Source organism: Salvelinus alpinus, chromosome 2 (assembly GCF_045679555.1).
Source record: "Salvelinus alpinus chromosome 2, SLU_Salpinus.1, whole genome shotgun sequence".
NCBI classification, from domain to species: domain Eukaryota; kingdom Metazoa; phylum Chordata; class Actinopteri; order Salmoniformes; family Salmonidae; genus Salvelinus; species Salvelinus alpinus.
Genome location: NC_092087.1, coordinates 37379718 through 37400944, shown reverse-complemented (window position 1 = coordinate 37400944; position 21227 = coordinate 37379718). Strand labels below are relative to the sequence as shown.

At 42.2% G+C, this 21227-nt stretch overlaps 2 protein-coding genes across 3 annotated transcripts in view; both read right to left on the bottom strand.

Moving 5' to 3' along the window:
* Positions 1-7886, bottom strand: part of LOC139542806 (testis-expressed protein 264 homolog) — a 145023-nt gene extending 137137 nt beyond the window's left edge. Inside the window, exon 1 of the mRNA XM_071348655.1 lies at positions 7105-7886. Within this exon, the coding sequence (XP_071204756.1) occupies positions 7105-7362 (258 nt within the window). The 5' untranslated portion in view covers positions 7363-7886. The remainder of the gene's footprint in view (positions 1-7104) is intronic.
* Positions 7887-8001: 115 nt separating this feature from the next.
* The window catches only part of fancd2 (FA complementation group D2), a 28197-nt gene continuing 14971 nt past the window's right edge, over positions 8002-21227 (bottom strand). For both annotated transcript variants that reach the window (XM_071348613.1, XM_071348620.1), the window contains exons 33-44: positions 14667-14777; positions 14414-14544; positions 14141-14240; positions 13482-13604; positions 13281-13374; positions 13027-13098; positions 12345-12383; positions 12164-12238; positions 11259-11333; positions 10908-11054; positions 9914-10003; positions 8002-8879 (exon numbers count right to left, since the gene is read on the bottom strand). In XM_071348613.1, coding sequence (XP_071204714.1) covers positions 8796-8879; positions 9914-10003; positions 10908-11054; positions 11259-11333; positions 12164-12238; positions 12345-12383; positions 13027-13098; positions 13281-13374; positions 13482-13604; positions 14141-14240; positions 14414-14544; positions 14667-14777 — 1141 coding nt within the window. In that variant the 3' untranslated portion in view covers positions 8002-8795. The remainder of the gene's footprint in view (positions 8880-9913; positions 10004-10907; positions 11055-11258; positions 11334-12163; positions 12239-12344; positions 12384-13026; positions 13099-13280; positions 13375-13481; positions 13605-14140; positions 14241-14413; positions 14545-14666; positions 14778-21227) is intronic.

Genomic DNA, 21227 nt, shown 5'->3' with positions numbered 1-21227 from the left:
GTCAGGAAGTTAAAGCTTGGTCGCAAATGGGTCTTCCAAACGGACAAAGACCCCAAGCATACTTCCAAAGTTGTGGCAGAATGGCTTAAGGACAACAAAGTCAAAGTCGAGGTATTGGAGTGGCCATTAAAAAGCCCTGACCTCAATCCTATAGAACATTTATGGGCAGAACTGAAAAAGTGTGTGCAAGCAAGGAGGCCTTCAAACCTGACTCAGTTACACCAGCTCTGTCAGGAGGGATGGGCCAATATTCACCCAACTTATTGTGGGAAGCTTGTGGAAGGCTACCCGAAACGTTTGACACAAGTTAAACAATTTAAAGGCAATGCTACCAAATACTAATTGAGTGTATGTAAACTTCTGACCCACTGGGAATGTGATGAAAGATATAAAAGCTTAAATAAATAATTCTCTCTACTATTATTCTGACATTTCACCTTCTTAAAATAAAGTGGTGATCCTAACTGACCTAAAATGGGGAATATTTACTTGGATTAAATGTCAGGAATTGCAAAAAACTGAGTTTAAATGTATTTGGCAACATTTGTATGTACCGACTTCAACTGTAAGTATTGTGATAATATCGTATTGTGAGGTCCTGGCAATTCCCAGCCTTAGTGGCTGCGTGACATCGGTAAAGACTGGGGGGGTTTCAGGATAAAAAGAAACAGCATGGAGCTAAGCACAGGCAAAATCCTAGAAGAAAACTTGCTTTAGTCTGCTTTACACCAGATACTGGGAGAAGAATTCAACTTTCAGCAGGACAAAAACCTACAACACAAGGCCAAATATACACTGGTGTTGCTTACCAAGAAGACAGTGAATGTTTCTGAGTGGCCAAGTTAGTTTTGACATAAATCTGCTTGAAAATCTATGGCAAGACTTGATCTGTCTAGCCAACACCTTGACAGAGCTTGAAGAATTTTGTATAATATATATTTTTTTAAATGAGCAAATATTGAACAATCCAGGTGTGCAAAGCTCTTAGAGAGACTTACCCAAGAAGACTCACAGCGGTAATCGCTGCCAAAAGTGTTCCTAACATGTACTGACTTAGGTGGGTGAATGCTTATCTAACAAAGGTATGTGTTATTTTTCTTCCACTTTGACAGTGTTTTGTGTAGATGAACAACAAAGAATGTACAGTGGAAAGAAAAAGTATGTGAACCCTTTAGAATTACCTGGATTTCTGCATAAATTGGTCATAAAATTTGATCTGATCTTCATCTAAGTCACAACAGACAAACACAGTCAGCTTAAACTAATAACAAACCATTATAATTTGTCATGTCTTTATTGAACACACCGTGTAAACATTCACAGTGCAGGTTGGAAAAGTATGTGAACCCTTGGATTTAATAACTGGTTGACCCTCCTTTGGCAGCAATAACCTCAACCCAACATGTTCTGTAGTTGCAGATCAGACCTGCACAACGGTCAGGAGGAATTTGACCATTCCTCTTTACAAAACTGTTTCAGTTCCACAATATTCTTGGGATGTCTTGTGTGAACCGCTCGAGGTCATGCCACAGCATCTCAAATCAGGTTGAGGTCAAGATTGACTGGGCCAATCCAGAAAGCGTATTTTCTTCTGTTCAAGCCATTCTGTTGTTGATTTACTTCTGTCTTTTGGGTTGTTGTCCTGTTGCGCTTCATTTGGCAGACAGCCTTACATTCTCCTGCAAAATGTCTTGATAAACTTGGGGATTCATTTTCCCATCAATGATAGCAGGCTGTCTAGGCCCTGAGGCAGCAAAGCAGCCCCAAACCATGATGCTCCCTCCACCATAGTTTACAGTTGGGATGAGGTTTTGATGTTGGTGTGCTGTACCTATTTTCTCCACACATAGTGTTGTGTGTTCCTTCCAAACAACTCAACTGTAGTTTCATCTGTCCACATAATATTTTGCCAGTAGCGCTGTGGAACATCCAGGTGCTCTTTTGCAAACTTCAGACATACAGCAATGGTTTTTTTGGGACAGTAGTGACTTCTTCCATGGTGTCCTCCCATGAACACCATTCTTGTTAAGTGTTTTACGTATCATAGACTCATCAACAGAGATGTTAGCATCTTCCAGAAATTTCTGTAAGTCTTCAGCTGACACTAGGATTCTTATTAACCTCATTGAGCATTCGGCGCTGTGCTCTTGCAGTCATCTTTGCAGGACGGCCACTCTTAGGGAGAGTAGCAACAGTGCTGAAATTTCTCGATTTATAGACAAATTGTTTTACCGTGGAATAGGGATGCACATTTTGCGGAATGTTCAGAGGTGGAAACTTTCCGTGGGAATTAAACAGGAATATATGGGATTTTATATTAATACCATTTAAATGTAGTTGTTTTTTGCATTGGATATATTTACCATATCATATGGAGACAGAAAAATAAACCTTTTACCTTATCATAAGTAGACATAATTGCAAATTATTAAATCATTCCAATAGAAATTTAAAAAAATATTTAGTTACGAATTGAACTTCAATTAAATTAGTTGAATCGTAACAAGGGATGATTTCACTGAACAACAAAAGAGAATATTCAATGATCCATCGCATCTCCAAAAAACATTTTCAACATACAACTAAAATTTGGTAAAAAGTTTTGGTTGTCTTCCTCTCAGGGTTCCATGTCTTCTCCCTGGACCTCCTCAATGTCCACCTCTTGAACATCAGACTCCGAGGCCTCATCTTCACTGTCACTTTCCAACCTCGTTGAGGATGGCTCGCTGTCAGGCTCAGAAAGCCTCAAATTTGCACGGATGGCCACCAATTTTTCAACCCTTGTATTGGTCAACCTGTAGCGTGCTTTGGTGTGTGTGTTCCCAAAGAAGGACCAGTTGCACTCTGAGGTGGCTGATGTTGGTGGGATTTGGAAGATGGAGGCAAAAGGGGAAAGAGCCTCAGATCCACAAAGTCCCTTCCCCCAGGTGGCTGATGAGATCTGTTGGCACTACTGCCATATTACATCTCCATGCCAAAGCCCTTGCTTGGTAGTGTACTTCACCAGACTAAGAAGACAAGAACCTTGTCCTCATCCAGGCCAAGGTAGACACGGTAGTGATGACACCATAGGCCTTGTTGATCTCTGCACCAGACAGGATGCTCTTGCCAGCATACTTGGAGTCAAACATGTACGCTGTGGCATGTATGGGCTTCAGGCAGAATTCTTCATGCTTTATGATGTATTTCAGAACTGCAATTTCCTCTGCTTGGAGCAACAGTGAAGTAGACAGGGCAGTACAGATTTACATTTACATTTACATTTAAGTCATTTAGCAGACGCTCTTATCCAGAGCGACTTACAAATTGGATTTCTTCTCTAATATCTGCAAGCAGAGTCTGAACATCAGACATGATGGCATTGTCTCCCTCAATCCATGCAATGGCTACTGCTATAGGTTTCAGGAGTTTCAGGCTGCTTACTACTCTCTCCCAAAATACATCATCCAGGAGGATCCTTTTGATGGGGCTGTCCATATCGGCAGACTGTGATATGGTCATTTCTTGGAGAGAGACTACTTCCCCTCAAGGACACTGTCAAACATGATGACAACACCACCCCAACGGGTGTTGCTAAGCAGCTTCAATGTGGTGCTCTTATTCTTCTCACTGTGCTTGGTGAGGTAGATTGCTTCTATAACTTGATGACCCTTCACATACCTAACCATTTCCTTGGCTCACTTGTAGTGTATCCATTGTTTTCAGTGTCATGATGTCCTTGAGGAGCAGATTCAATGCATGAGCAGCACAGCAAATGGGTGTGATGTGAGTGTAGGACTCCTCCACTTTAGACTAAGCAGCCTTCATGTTTGCAGCATTGTCTGTCACCAGTGCAAATACCTTCTGATGACTGCCTTCAGCTCATCTGGAATGTAGAGACCGGTGTGTCTGTTGTCCCTTGTGTCTGTGCTCTTGTAGAATACTGGTTGAGGGGTGGAGATGATGTAGTTCATTATTCCTTGCCCAGGAACATTCAACCACTCATCTGAGATGATTGCAATACAGTCTGCTTTCTCTATGATTTGCTTGACCTTCCCTTGAACTCTGTTGAACTCTGCATCCAGAAAATGCGTAGAATGAGTAGAAGCATGTCTGGTTCGAGGGATGTATGCTGGGCAAATAACATTCAGAAATCTCTTCCAAGACACATTGCCTGTGAGCATCAGAGGTGAACCAGATGCATACACAGCTCGAGTAAGACATTCATCAGCATTTCTCTGACTACGTTCCTCCATTGAGTAAAAAAAAACTTCTGATTCCAGGAGGACCATGAGCTGTTGCTATGGATAAGGTGTCTGATTCATAATTTTCACCTCGAATAGAAGTAGAGGGACTTTTGTCAGGAGGTTGCTTGTTGTGAGTGCTGAGGGAACTTTATGCACTAGGGCAGATGATTCTGAATCTTTGTTGCATTCTTCACATATGATTTAGCACAGTATTTGCAAATGTACACAGCTTTTCCTTCTACATTAGCTGCAGTGAAATGTCTCCACACATCAGGTAGTGCCCGTGGCATTTTCCTGTGAAGATTAGAAAAAAACTTCAACATACAGTTCCATGTACAGATAAATAGTTAAGCAGTTAGATTAAACAAATCCTTTGTAAGATAAATGGTTTTAAAATGAAATATGTATGGAAACAAGTGAATTAACATTCCAGTTAGCAGGCTCAAGCAAGCTAAAACCCACACGGTAGCAAAAACTAACTAGCAGAAATTGGTAACAAGTTAGAAATGATTTAAACACACTTTGCTGTAGGCTACTATTTACTAGTTAACAAAAAATAATGTATGTCATATAATATATATTCACCCCACCCAGTATTGTAATCAAAACTTAACAGAAAGCATGTAGTCCTTGGCTCAGACAGTGTAGTAGTGTGGGCTCAATAGCATCTCATTAGTGTGCAAGATCTTGAGAATCAGCTGTACATGTGATGGAAGAATGCACTGTGCATGCAGAGGGTTGCAATTCCATTGAATTGAGGATAGTTGAACTAAAATATACCACAAGACCTAGAATTGCCTTGTGTTTCCCACAAAAAAGGTTAACTGTTATAAGCTAACTTTCTGGAAATTTACCGGAAAGTTTACGACCCTTTGCAACTCTACTGTGGCCTGACTTAGAGATACTTTTGTAACCCTTTCCAGCTTTATGCAGGACAACAATTCTTAATCTTAGGTCTTCTGAGATCTCTTTTGTTGAAGGCATGGTCCATGTCAGGCAATGATTCTTCTGAATAGCAAACTCAAATTTTGTGAGTGTTTTTTATGGGGCAGGGCAGCTCTAACCAAAATCTCCAATCTCGTCTCATTGATTCGACTCCAGGTTAGTTGACCCCTGACTCCAATTAGCTTTTGGAAAAGTCATTATCCCGGGGGTTCACATAATTTAAACATTCACAGTGTAGGATGGAAAAAGTATGTATTCAATATAGACAAGACAAGTACAAAAATGTGTGTGTTATTAGTTAAGCACACTGTGTTTGTCTATTGTTATGACTGTAAGAATATGTTGAAGATAAATACACAACGCAGAGACAGAGTACGAGAGGTCAAGAACTAACGATCAATGGAAAGTGTTTTTTCTGAAATAGGATACTTGTTACTTGGCCATTGGCTAGTTTTATTGTAAGGAATTCTAATTGGTCAACCACAGGCTAGGGCTGGGTTATAAAACTACACGCTGTCCCTTTGTTCTGTGGAGAGAACCACAGTAGAGAACACTGGAGAGCATCACTGAGGAGAGGGGAGAATGACCATCTACCTCCCCATATGATTTGTCCTCTTTGAATAAACCTATTTTCCTCCCCCTGATTTCCTTTGGAGTTTGTGTTATTGAATAATAACATCAATTGCTAACATGACTTTGATGAAGATCAGATCAAATGTATGCAGCAATCCAGGTAATTCTAAAAGGGTTCACATACTTTTTCTTGCCACTGCACAATAATTAAATTCACTTCAAATCGCACTTCGTAACGCAACAACATTTGGAAAATCCAAGGGGGTTGAATAGGCTACTTATGATACTCACTGTATACTTTAATTTCTCAAAGATATACTAATCTTTCATTTGACACCCAATTTGACATGCTCCTATGAACTTCACATGTTGCTGGGCATTCCCATGTGCTCATGGGAATGCCCAGCACTCAAACGTCAGCGGCTGACAAAACACAATATCACTATCCAAACAGCTCATCTCTCTGCTACACCAGCAGCACAAAGCAATTCCCAAACCACAATATATGCAACAAAACCCACCCAAACACCATAATTTTATGCCTACACTGGGCCGTGTGCATCTCAGGTACAGGGTTGTCTTGCAGGAATTTTACATCACAAATGTATCAATCTTTTGCATCTGTAGCCATCTGCTCCTTTTACCACTGGGTCACATGAGTGTATCCAGACCATCCCATTGGCAACCCAGCCTGGGTATCATTAGTTGAGATCTCAGTAAACATCTAGCTCTAACAGGCAGCTGTTGTGTGGCTGCCACATCTTTTTGACTAAACACCTGAGCTCATGTGAGGAGTGAAGGAATGAGAAACTTACAGCTGAATGGTGATATATTTATAGGTGGTGCTTTACAGTACAGGTATACTGAAACAAGGACATGACCAAGGATACTCCACAAACTATTGCTCTGTAAAGTCACTAAAACAGACACTGGCCTGGACTAGTTACTACCCTCAAGCCAGTTTCTTCGCACAGCCAATGTGTCAGAATAAATTACCCTTAAGCTCTATAAGAGAGTGAACAGAATTGCATTCATACTGCAGTCAGGTTTAGTACTAGACTATATTTAGCATAATGGCATAAACTCCGTTTTTTTCATCTGACTCCTGGGAGGATTTGCCCATGTTTTAGTCAGTTGCATGCTAATGCCAAAGTAAACTGGAACTACAGAAGGGGGAAATCATCAGCTGTGCAACGTGGCATTGGACAGCTGACTTTATTCATACTCCCAAATCAGAATTCCATTCAGCTCTCTTGATTCAAGCTTTGTTCCTTTGAAAAGAGCTGAGAAATACATCTGGAAGTGAAGACAGTTTGATTATTCTCTCACACGTCAGCATGCCGTTCATAAGGTGTCTTACCTCTGTGGAGTCATCGTAGGACACACGAATGGTATTGAGCTTTGGCCCAATACTGACAGTCTCGGTGAAGGCAACACCACAGTCTTTATAAGGTCCCTTGTGAAGTTTGTAAGCAATGGTAACGTTTTTGATAGGAGGCGACCCTGTCTTGATATTGACCCCAGTGAACAGCCCAGAGTATACAATAGCTGCCACCACTGTTACAATCAAACACAATATAAGAAACACTATCAGAGCTAAAATAATAGAGTCAGACATTGTCACCACTAACGCTACTGCCCCTGATGCAACAACCCTTTTCCGGTGAAACGTTCCGTTCTGACAATGTCAAGCCCTATGAAGTGTAGACAGACTCCTTGCTTGGGAAGCACGAGTTTGCGGACAGTCTACAAACCGAAACGTCATGAATCAGTTATTCGCGATATTTTTTTTTTAATAAAATGCATATGAATTGCTTGTGATATAAAAGCAACTTGTTTGTCTTTGTAAGATTTTGGTGATAAGTCAAGGTAACGGCGGTCCCGCGATGCTGGCCGAATAGCTAAACAAGTCAACGTTCATTTCCCTAAACACAACATACTTCCCGGACAAACCATCTAGCCTCGTATGAAGGGGTGTCCCTTTTCGATAAAGCGCGACATTTTGTTTAGCTTTAATCATAAAAACAATTACATTACATTTGTGCATTATTGTGTAAATTATTTTTACACTATCAATTGCCTTGTTGGCTATTCCAGGTGATTTTCTTTTAAAATAGCTCGAATAAATTGGCACGAAACTATACCACAGCATCCTCTTGCACTCTATGGTGTGGAAACGGCGTATGTTCCCTGAACAAGGAGCTGGGTCCATTATTTAGTACAGTTTCACGCAATCAATCAAGCTTGTCAGACTGGAAACAAGACTAACTTGTTTATTATTTGTATTTGAATGATACAGTAAATCACACTGTATCAGTTGATCCATCATCTAGGGACCCAGTTCATAAACAAAATGTTAGCATTTTTGACAGAAAAAAAAGTAGACATACTAAGGCACTCATGTTTACGAACATTGAGGGGATTCGATTAAGCTGGCCTGGGCACACAGGTAGGCTTAGCTAGTACAGGGTGAAAAATTTATCGGATTTATTTTGGAACCGGCTGCCTTCCGGCATGAAAAAGCAAAAAACAAAAGTAATGTATATTAAGCACGCGGAGTAATGAGTAGGATTCTGTGTTTTCCCATCCAAAAGTGATTGCTTTTGATTAAAACGCTTTATCTGCCTTCCCAATGAAGATAAGTTTGACAATTCAAACATATGTAATTTAATATTAGGAAGTTGTCCATAATGTTTTTTTTTACACTCAGTGTATCTTAAAAGGTAAATCAAACTTCACTCAACAGCTTTCTGCAACATCAGAATTGTATAACATACATTATCTCAGTCGCAAACCTTAGTGTATGAATCAGTTCAGCACTCCCTAATGCTGTTTGTAGCATTTATAACATTCACTAACATAGTGACCCCTCCTTCCCCAGTAATCCCCTAATTGTCTATTTTCTCAATGGCAGCAAGGCACTAGGAATCCCTTCTTTGTCCTCCCTGACCTATTCCTATCTGAGGGGGCAAAGGGATATGGGCTATGCAAGGTCTGTTGACACCAAAAGTTCAGGAGGTCACAGAGATGAGAGTATTCCTCCATGTTGTCCTAATCATCCGAGTCATCTGTGATTTCATCATCGTCCCCTTCTGCCTTCCGGTTGCCTTTCTTCTTCCCATTGGAGTTGCTTTCCTGGGCATGAAAGAAACAGTAAAAATTCTAAATCTCTGGTGATTCTGCCACAGCAGGGCATTGGGCTGGAAAACACCTCCCTTTGCAAGCAGATTAAGCTAGGGTACCTCTGTGTGATAAACAAACAGAGCAGTGTTTTAAAGGGTTACTGTACAGCAGTGTTTCCCAAATCCAGTCCTACCCCCAACAGCACACTTTATTGTTGTAGCCTTGCACTAGCACACCTGATTCAACTGGTCTACAAATCAATGAGTTGAGTTTGTCTGGGGCTAAAAAAAATATTTTTTTTAAATATATAATATATATATTTTTTTAGTGTTGGGGGTACTCGAGGACTGGACTAGGGAAACACTGCTGTACAGCAAATCTCCCAATTAGTGTAGACTAGAGGGCTACTGTCTAACAGCAGGGCTCAGTGCTCCTGAACATGCCTACTGTTGTTTCCTAGATTGCCAGTAATAATTAGCCAGGAACAGAAACAGTACAACTTATCTTAACATCCCAGTGTTCCACACACAGCTGCCCATTTCCCTATCAGCTGCCTGTAAACCTCAATGTTACATAAGGATGCATTGTCACTTTACTCCTACCTACATGTACAAATTACCTTGCCTAACCTGTACCCCTGCACATTGACTCGGTACCTGTACCCCCTGTATATAGCCTCGTTATTGTATTGTGTTACTTTTTACTTTAGTTTATTTAGTAAATATTTCCTTAACTCCATTTCTTGAACTGCATTGTTGGTTAAGGGTTTGTAAGCAAGCATTTCACTGTAAGGTCTACACCTGTTGTATTTGGCGCATGTGACAAATAAAATTTGATTTGAGGATCCTCTACAAATCTACCCGTTCTTGGGATTGCAATAGACAGAAAGCTTGCAGAAAATTAATGGTTAAAAAACAGCTTCCGTCTCTTTTTTTAATGGGAATTTAGAACATTGTGTTTCAATCAAAGTAGTAGTAAAGACAAATGTAATTGCTAAAATAATTTCACTCAATACAGTAGCTTTAAAAGTCAATTATGGCCAGTACCTCATCCTCTGACTGCTCCTGAGGAAGCGGGGAGCCTGCCTCCTCCTCTTCATCACTCCCCTGTGAGCGCTGAGAAAGAATCTCTTCACCCTGCAACACGGCAAAATGTGAAGAATAGCATGAGATGAGCTATAAAACAGTACATTTTTCTCTCTTCCCCATGGCAAAATATGTGTAATTGCAGGAAATTAGCTTTTGAAACTGCAAAATTCTATTAACCTCATGACAAAATGTATAGAATAGCATAAAATTGCACATTTTCTCTCTGCCCCATGCCAAAATGTAGGTGCTGCCTCTACTCCACTCAGCCTATAGACAGCCACAGTCTATTCGCGCCCCTTCCCCACTAATTTCAGTCAGAGGTGGCTACAAGCCCCCCCTGAAATATGATTGGCCACCCTTGGGACCCCCCATTCTCATTGGGTCAGAGCACTGTCCATCTAGCTCAGATTGAAGAAGAAAAGATTGTGCATTCGTTCTGGTTTTCCCCATTGGCTGGAATAATTTTGGGGCTGCTTGATCAAGTTTAACGAGATGAAAACGCAGCTGGCACTGACCCTGGACCGCTAGCAGGCTAAAACGAACGCACCAAAACAGTACCAAGTCGTCTACGCTTCTGTCATTAGAAGGAAAACTTTCAGAATGACAGAGTGGATGCTGACAGAATACAGTCTGGAACCAAACTCAGGAGTCTTTGTCCATGGAATGTTCATACTCAATTACTATATTTAAACATAAGGTAGGCAACTACCTTTAGACATAAGGTAGGCAACTATAATAAAACTCACTCATCTTTTGTGTCTTAATATTTCCCTTGAAATAGCTTCATTAATGACTTATCCTTTCACTGTTTTAAAGTGTAAAAAAAACATTAGAGGACCCCCCGTCTACAATTTGTCCCCCCCAATATCTACACCACAATTTCACCCTTGACACAACCACACACACACGATGAGACCCCTCTCAGTGCGGCAGCCAGTGGCCCATCCAGTACCTTGAGGTCTCTGTTCTTGAGGTTACCCAGCCAGAAGGCCTCCTGACAGTGGTTGAGGGTGAGCATGGCCTTCACTCTGTACACAAACTGCTCCAGGCTCTTCTTCAGGGCTGGCACGTGGTTGGTCAAGGTGGTGTCCTGGCGGATCTGGGAAACAACACCACAGTTCGCCACACACAAATAGTATGACAAAACATGCCTTTTCATGTCACACACATTCTCATAATCAAGACTTCACTTATATATATGGAATCTCAAAAGGGATGCAATTTTGTCTTCATATGTTGGCTAGCGTCAATCACACAGGTTTCTGTGGCGAGGACAGGAGCAGTGTGGGAGGCTGGGTTGTACCTTGGAGTGTCCACACATGTGGTGGAGCTGCCTGGTGCTGAGCTGGAAGGTCTTCAGCAGGCTCTGGACATCCTCCTGAGACAGAGCGGACACACACAAACAGTCACACCAAATTACACTGAACCACTGAACAACCGCAGGACTGACTTTTTTAAAGTTGTAGTTTTATTGTGTTGATGGATTTCTGTTGTATTATGTATTTATTAGAGCTCTGCTACCCGACCCCGACGAGCCCCGACATTATACGTTGGGGTTAGGGCCTGTTTTCTTCATCAATAACTAGGGTACGGGCAGGGCATCACTAAATTGATCAAACATTTTGAAGCTGAGCCATTTACTCGTGCTCTGCTGCGTAGTACAATCATATCTGACTAAGATTATAACATGGTGTCATAAGTGCTTCAACCTTGTCAAAAATAATACAGGAGAGATTATTTCACAGAAAATAATGTTCCTTGAGTTGAGAGTGATGAAAAGTAGCTAACAGCTATCTCATGTCTCTTCATTGAGCAGAGAATCCCAAATGGAGCCGCTGCTATGGTTACTCAGATTCAGAGCCGCCATGAGCTGAGCCCGTGCAGAGTGAACAGCGCGTAGGGAGCGAGTGAGAGAGAAAGGAACAGCCAATGGATTTACTAATGGAGGAAGTTATTTCTGATTTAGGGCAGGGCCTTTAATTTGGCAAAAGCAATCAGGCCTGGGTAGGGTAGGACCTGAACGACGCGTGCATGGGTAGGGCTCGGGATTCAAATTCATGCCCGTGCAGGGCTCTAGTATTTATGACTATTATAGATTGAGTCAAATAATTCAACATGAGCTGCTATTGACACCATGTAATGTTTCCTTATTGAATTTGAAATAAACCATTCTCTCTAGTATTTTTCCCTCAGTCTTTTGGCTTATACCTTGTGCTTTTTAAAACTGAAATCCAACAATGGCATCCCCAGCTTCAGGAAAGACTCCAGGAAAAGACGGCCATACTAGCAACAATAACAACATAAAAAGCCAATTAATATAATATCATTAGTTATGGAATGTGTCTGACAATGTGGCAGGCAGAGAAAATGCCAAGGTACTGAGACTCACCTTCAGGCACACATTGAGCACTGGTCTGTTGTCAAACACCTGACGAGGAAAGATGAAGGAGACACATTAGAATACACACATTACATATAACACCCAAACCCAGCCAGCCAATTCACATGCACACAGCCCTGCACACACGTACACACACTCCCCTGCACATGTACACACTGGGCATGAAGCCAGCAGAGCATGACAGATGTCTTAATCTCCCTCCATCCAGAGTGTGTGTTGGAGAGAGGGAAACAGGGGAACACATGTTTACATGTTTGTCATTTAGGGCCAGGACAATATCAGTCCCGCAATACTCGTTAGTATCTTGGCAAGGAAACAAAACACGGAGCAGATTTAGGAAAACAGCCCTAATGTTGGAAACAAACATTATGTTGTCATCCAGAGTCACATTTATTTATTGTCCAAGATGTAGCACACAAAATTTTACATACAGCAGGACCAAAGAGTTTGGTCTGCTTCGTGTTTTCATTTTTGTCATGGAAAAGAATATTACAATACTGGTATCGTCCCGGCCCTATTGTCGTTTAGTGTGGGCATAGTCATCTAAATGCTGTTTCCAGCCATGCATCTTCCAAAGTGAATTGAACAATCATAACACATATTAGACACATGTGTTTGAATAAGGCTTAACCCATTCATGACTACCTCCCAGTGTAAACATAGTCAGTACCTTAACCAGGTTGACCAGGATGTGGAAGTCTCTGACAGCCAGGTTCCATGTCAGCAGCTTCTCACTCGTCACCTGGACACAGCAACGGATTAATAATGTCACTTTATAAATCACACACAAATGCTTGCTGAATGTATGCAGTCACACACAAGTGTATCATAGTCACTGCACGATGGATACTAGCACCACCTTGCTCCACTGGCAGGTCCTCTGTTTTTGTCTGTGAATGTGCGTCCTGTTGTGTAACTGTGTACCTCAGTGCTGTCGCTGTTTCTGCCAGGGGGAATCTTCCTCACAGCCTTCTCCAGCACTCCCATCATCCCCTTATAGAACACCAGGAACGTCAGCCTAGAGAGAGAGGGACAAGAGAGAAAAAAAAGAGGGGAACAAAGGCAGACAGGGCACTCGTATGTAGAGATAGTGGTAGTAGTACACATATACGCACCAGCATCTACCTGTTGAGAGTGGGCCAAGTTCTAGAGCTGGTATCTTTGGCTGAGTTGAGGAGCTCAGGGATGCCCTCTCCAGCTATCTCCTCCACCGCCTTCAGAACATCATCAGTGTGCTCCAGGTAAATACTACAGAGAAGGGGAGTGTAGAGGAGAGGAGGGAACTAAAACATCATGAACACCATGAATATTATCTTTCACCTTACAGCCATTGGGAGCATGGCAATCACAATAGCAATAGAAGAGCTGCAAATAAATCAGCTTACAAGACTGTTGGGACTCCCCTACAGAGTAAATTACACTTTGCAATGTTTGCAGTATACTGACATGCCATGGCCACCTTAAAGGGATACTTAAAGGGATGTATCTACTTCCCCAGAGTGAGACAAACTTGTGGTACCAGCTTTATGTCTCTGTGTCCAGTACTAAGGAAGTTAGAGGTAGTTTTGTAAGCCAATGTTAACTAGCGCAATCACGAAGTCAGTTAGCAATTGCGCAAGCGCTAGTTAGCAACTTCCACTCAATTGCACGCAGACATAAAAATTGTATCCACTAGTTCATATGACTCTGGGGAAGCAGATAAATGTCCTCATTGCCAAATCCCAAAGTATCCCTTTAATTTATTAATCTGCTCTACATGATCAGTGAATTCTTGTGAGACACACCTGAGGAGAGTTTGGAGAGTCTCGTTGTATTTGGGTCCTTTCTCTCTGTCTCCGCTGGTAGTCACCCACTCCTGGCACAGGAACCGCCGGGCTAGGGTTGCTAGAGGGAGAGACCGTTCTATGCTGAACTGATCCTCATTGAAAATGCCACTTTTCAGAATATCAATACATTTTCAGAATTCACTGGATTGTCATAGAATTGATCCTGATAATGTCAATTTTACTGTTGCATCAATCCTATAGAAATAGATGGAGAGTGTGTGTGTGTCTCACCAGTCTGCTCCCTGTATGTTGCCTGGTGCCCTCCTCTCTCAGCCACAGTGCTGAGCAGCTGGGAGAGACACAGAGCTATGCTGAGGCTAGGAACCGTGCTGTGGAAGTTCAGCAGGTACTCAAAGCTGTGTCTGAAGACCAGAGATAGGGGAGAACAGTTTTACCATACTGTGCACACACACACACATACACACACACACACACACACACACACACAGCTGACTGATCTGACAGGGAATGTTTCTCCACTCACTTGATGAGCTGGTCCATAGTCAGTTCAGGCCCTCCCTCTTTCAGGCGGTCAGCCAACACTCCCAGAGTCCTCTTCAGCAGGCCACGGTGCTCTGGCTGGGAGAAACCAGACCTGACAAACAGAGACTAGTGTGATTCACAAGAACTACTGATACAACTGACAGGAGCATAGGCTACAGCGACCAGATCCATAGAGATGGAAAAACCTGCCCTGGAGAGACAGTGTGTGCAGGCGTTGTTGCAGCCCACTAACACACCTGATTCCCAAATGTTGAATAAGGTACAGTACACTCAGAAAGTATTTAGACCCCTACACTTTATCCACATTTTGTTACTTTACAGCCTTATTCTAAAATGGATTACTTTTTTTTTTTTTTATCCTCATCAATCTACACACAATAAAATTCCAGAAAATGATGCCAGGGCTTTAGAAGCTTCTGATAGGATAATTGACATCATTTGAGTCAATTGGAGGTGTACCTGTGGATGTATTTCATGGCCTTCCTTCAAACTCAGTGCCTCTTTGCTCTTTGCATGGGAAAATCAAAAGAAATCAGCCAAGACCTCAGAAAATAAAGTGTAGACCTCCACAAGTCTGGTTCATCCTTGGGAGCAATTTCCAAACGCCTGAAGGCACCACGTTCATCTGTACAAACAATAGTACGCAAGTATAAACACCATGGGACCACGCAGCCGTCATACCGCTCAGGAAGGAGATGCATTCGGTCTCCTAGAGATGAACGTGCTTTGGTGCAAAAAGTGCATATCAATCCCAGAACAACAGCAAAGGACCTTGTGACGATGCAGGAGGAAAAAGGTATAAAAGTATCTATATCCACAGTAAAACGAGTCCTATTTTGACATAACCTGAAAGGCCGCTCAGCTAGGAAGAAGCCATTGCTCCAAAACCGCCATAAAGAAGCCAGACTACGGTTTGCAACTGCACATGGGGACAAATATCGTACTTTTTGGAGAAATGTCCTCTGGTCTGATGAAACAAACAATAGAACTGTTTGGCCATAATGACCATCATTATGTTTGGAGGAAAAAGGGGGAGACTTGCAAGCCAAAGAACAATATCCCAATCGTGAAGCACGGGGGGGCAGCATCATGTTGTGGGGGTGCTTTGCTACAGGAGGGACTGGTGCACTTCACAAAATTGATGGCATCATGAGGCAGGACAATTATGTGGATATATTGAGGCAACATCAAGACATCAGTCAGGAAGTTAAAGCTTGGTCGCAAATGGGTCTTCCAAATGGACAATTACCCCAAGCATACTTCCAAAGTTGTGGCAAAATGGCTTAAGGACAACAAAGTCAAGCTATTGGAGTGGCCATCACAAAGCCCTGACCTCAATCCTATCGAACATTTGTGGGCAGAACTGAAAAAGTGTGTGCGAGCAAGGAGGCCTTACAAACCTGACTCAGTTACACCAGCTTTGCCAGGAGGAATGGGACAAAATTCACCCAACTTATTGTGGGAAGCTGGTGGAGGGCTACCCGAAACATTTGACCCAATTTAAACAATTTAACTTTTTAGGGATAGGGGGCAACATTTTCACTTTGGATGAATCGCGTGCCCATAGTGAACTGCCTCCTACTCTGTCCCAGATGCTAATATATGCATATTATTATTACTATTCAATAGAAAACACTCAAGTTTCTAAAACTGTTTGAATTATGTCTGTGAGTATAACAGAACTCATATGGCAGGCAAACTTCCAAACAGGAAGTGGAAATTCTGGGGCTGGTTGATGTTAAACTCATTGTCTATTCACATCCCAGTAAGATATGGATCTGTTCGCACTTCTTACGCCTTCCACTAGATGTCAACAGTCAGTAGAACGTGGAATGAAGCCTCTAGTGTGATGTGGGGCCGGATTGCAGCTATTTGAGTCAGTGATCTGGCAGAATGCTAGTTCCTGGTCACGCGCACATGCGTTTCGTTACTCTGTAGACAAAAACGAATGCTCCGGTTGGAACGTTATTGGATATACACTGCTCAAAAAAATAAAGGGAACACTAAAATAACACATCCTAGATCTGAATGAATGAAACATTCTTATTAAATACTTTTTTCTTTACATAGTTGAATGTGCTGACTACAAAATCACACAAAAATGATCAATGGAAATCAAATTTATCAACCCATGGAGGTCTGGATTTGGAGTCACACTCAAAATTAAAGTGGAAAACCACACTACAGGCTGATCCAACTTTGATGTAATGTCCTTAAAACAAGTCAAAATGAGGCTCAGTAGTGTATGTGGCCTCCACGTGCCTGTATGACCTCCCTACAATGCCTGGGCATGCTCCTGATGAGGTGGCGGATGGTCTCCTGAGGGATCTCCTCCCAGACCTGGACTAAAGCATCCGCCAACTCCTGGACAGTCTGTGGTGCAACGTGGCGTTGGTGGATGGAGCGAGACATGTTGTCCCAGATGTGCTCAATTGGATTCAGGTCTGGGGAACGGGCGGGCCAGTCCATAGCATCAATGCCTTCCTCTTGCAGGAACTGCTGACACACTCCAGCCACATGAGGTCTAGCATTGTCTTGCATTAGAAAGAACCCAGGGCCAACCGCACCAGCATATGGTCTCACAAGGGGTCTGAGGATCTCATCTCGGTACCTAATGGCAGTCAGGCTACCTCTGGCGAGCACATGGAGGGCTGTGCGGCCCCCCAAAGAAATGCTACCCCACACCATGACTGACCCACCGCCAAACCGGTCATGCTGGAGGATGTTGCAGGCAGCAGAACGTTCTCCACGGCGTCTCCAGACTCTGTCACGTCTGTCACATGTGCGTGTGAACCTGCTTTCATCTGTGAAGAGCACAGGGCGCCAGTGGCGAATTTGCCAATCTTGGTGTTCTCTGGCAAATGCCAAACGTCCTGCACGGTGTTGGGCTGTAAGCACAACCCCCACCTGTGGACGTCGGGCCCTCATACCACCCTCATGGAGTCTGTTTCTGACCGTTTGAGCAGACACATGCACATTTGTGGCCTGCTGGAGATCATTTTGCAGGGCTCTGGCAGTGCTCCTCCTAATCCTCCTTGCACAAAGGCGGAGGTAGCGGTCCTGCTGCTGGGTTGTTGCCCTCCTACGGCCTCCTCCACGTCTCCTGATGTACTGGCCTGTCTCCTGGTAGCGCCTCCATGCTCTGGACACTACGCTGACAGACACAGCAAACCTTCTTGCCACAGCTCGCATTGATGTGCCATCCTGGATGAGCTGCACTACCTGAGCCACTTGTGTGGGTTGTAGACTCCGTCTCATGCTACCACTAGAGTGAAAGCACCGCCAGCATTTAAAAGTGACCAAAACATCAGCCAGGAAGCATAGGAACTGAGAAGTGGTCTTTGGTCACCACCTGCAGAACCACTCCTTTATTGGGGGTGTCTTGCTAATTGCCTATCATTTCCACCTGTTGTCTATTCCATTTGCACAACAGCATGTGAAATTTATTGTCAATCAGTGTTGCTTCCTAAGTGGACAGTTTGATTTCACAGAAGTGTGATTGACTTGGAGTTACATTGTGTTGTTTAAGTGTTCCCTTTATTTTTTTGAGCAGTGTATATGATAACAACATCCTGAAGATTGATTCTCTACTTAATTTAACCAGTTTATTCGACCTGGAATATAACTTTTTGAAGTTTTCGCCCGAGTTCGCCTGGACCGGCGCCAGCGTTTGGACATGTGAACTAAACGTGCTAGCACAAGTAGCTAATTGGACACTAGTGTCATGACGTTGGCCTGGGGGTAGGTTTATGACAGTCATAAATACCTCTTCCCCCCCTTTTCCTCTCCCTACTCTACTGATGTGACATTAGAAAACCCCTTTGGTTAACATAGAGATTATGAGAACATCAGAAGTTGGGGGGAAATGAACTATATTCTGGTAATCCGACCAAGTGAACATATGCGGTGGTACTTAAGGTATATTATCTCAGTTCGGTTGTCATCTGGCACATTCTCATCAATGATAGAATGACATAAACTCTACTGTGGAAAGTCTACACATCAGAGGTATCGGATTCACATGGAATTGTTGTCAATTCAAATGTTTGAATATGAAATTATTTGTGAAGAGATTAAATGTAATTTTAGCTTCCAAATGAGAGATTTGGGTTTTCATAAGTTTAGGGCTCTGCTCAACCAGTGGCCCGCCCCTGTGAAGAGACATGGGTTATAAAGTTTTCAGACACACCCTTCTCCCTCCACTATATAGGCCATTGACGAATATTTTACTTCCTGTTCCGAGGATGTGAGGACGACGGTCTGATGTCAGAATGGTTCAGATAATAACTACAGAACAAAGCCAACATCAACGTGAGCTTTGGTTGCGAATGGTATGAACTTTGAACTTTGATACCTCCTAGACGTTGAGTTAGCAACAGCAGCTGCAAACGTAAATTAGGAAAGAACAGATCGAATATCCCGTCTACTACACAACGACGTTACTACAACATATCCAATTTACCAGCAGAGACATTCTTCAAAGGACAAAGGACTCGGTTGGGCAACCCGGCCTTCCATCTACCACCAACCTACCGAAGCGCAGCTCAGAGTAAATATTTATTGCATTTTCCTTTTCCAAATGGGCGGTATTTTAGAATGCATCAGATATTGTAATAACAGATAGCACAGCTTCTCCCTTTGTTCCTCAGTCTTCCCGCTCTTTCACTCAAACCCAGCCCCTTTTCTTTTGTGTAACAAGCTGTCATATCTGTTCCGCCCGCTAGGGACGTTTTCCTTTATGACATAATTTGTAATCAAGTTATGATTAATTATGTGTATGTGTAATTCTGTGTGATTAGTTAGGTATTTAGTAAATAAATAATTAATCCCAATTTTGTATTGCTGATTCAACTTGTTAGCCAGGGTTCGTGAAGATAACCAAGAATTTACAACTTTCAGATGAGACTGAAATAAGGTGACGATTAATATTGACTGCTATTGATGTAAAATATTACTAGGTCTTTAAGAGTTTATTCGGAAGATAACAGCTCTATAAATATTATTTTGTGGTGCCCCTCTCTAGTTAATTACATTTACATGATTAGCTCAATCAGGTAATATTAATTACGGAGAAAGTATTTTATAGAATAGCATGTCATAACACTTAATCCGGCATAGCCAAAGACACGACACTAGTAATGGACATTATCGAACAAAACAACGATTTATTGTGGAACTAGGATTCCTGGCACTGCATTCTGATGAAAGATCATCAAAGGTATGGGAATATTTATGATGTAATTTCGTATTTCTGTTGACTCCAACATGGCGGAGAAATGTTGTGTATTTCTGAGCACCGTCTCAGATTATTGCATGGTATGCTTTTTCCTAAAGTTTAAAAAAAATCTGACACAGCGGTTGCATTAAGAACAAGTGTATCTTTAATTATATGTAAAACATGTATCTTTCATCAAAGTTTATGATGAGTATTTCTGTTATTTGACGTGGCTCTCTGTAATTACTCCGGATATTTTGGAGGCATTTCTGAACATGGCGCCAATGTAAACCGAGATTTGTGGATATAAATATGCACATTATCGAACAAAACATAAATGTATTGGGTAACATGATGTCCTGATGAAGATTATCAAAGGTTAGTGATTAATTTTATCTCTATTTCTGCTTTTGTGACTATCTTTGGCTGGGACAAATGGCTGTGTGTTTTTTGGATTTGGTGGTGATCTAACATAAATATATGTTGTGTTTTCGCTGTAAAACATTTAAAAAATCGGACACGATGGGTAGATTAACAAGATGTTTATCTTTCATTTGCTGTATTGGACTTGTTAATGTGTGAAAGTTGTCAGCGGAATGTTGTGGGTGTTCCGCTAGCGGAACCCCTGGGCTAGAAAGGTTAAAGGTAAAGCTACCAAATACTAATGGAGTGTATGTAAACTTCTGACCCACTGGGAATGTAATGAAAGAAAAGCTGAAATAAATAATTCTCTCTACTATTATTCTGACATTTCACATTCTTAAAATAAAGTGGTGATCCTCACTGACCTAAGACAGGGACTTTTTGCTAGGATTAAATGTCAGGAATTGTGAAAACTGAGTTTAAACGTATTTGGCTAAGGTGTATGTAAACTTCCGACTTCAACGGTACATAAATATTCAGAGCCTTTGCTATGATACTCGAAATTGAGCTCAGGTACATCCTGTTTCCATTGATCATCCTTGAGATGTTTCTACAACTTGATTGGAGTACACCTGTGGTAAATTCAATTGATTGGACATGATTTGGAAAGGCACACATCTGTCTATATAAAGGCCCCACAGTTGACAGTGCATGTCAGAGCAAAAACCAAGCCATGAGGTCGAAGGAATTGTCCATAGAACTCCGAGACAGAATTGTGTCAAGGCACAGATCTGGGGAAGGGTACCAAAAAATGTCTGCAGCATTGAAGGTCCACAAGAACACAGTGGCCTCCATCATTCGTAAATGGAAGAAGTTTGGAACCACCAAGACTCTTCCTAGAGCCGGCCGCCCGGCCAAACTGAGCAATCGGGGGAGAAGGGCCTTAGTCAGGTGACCAAGAAC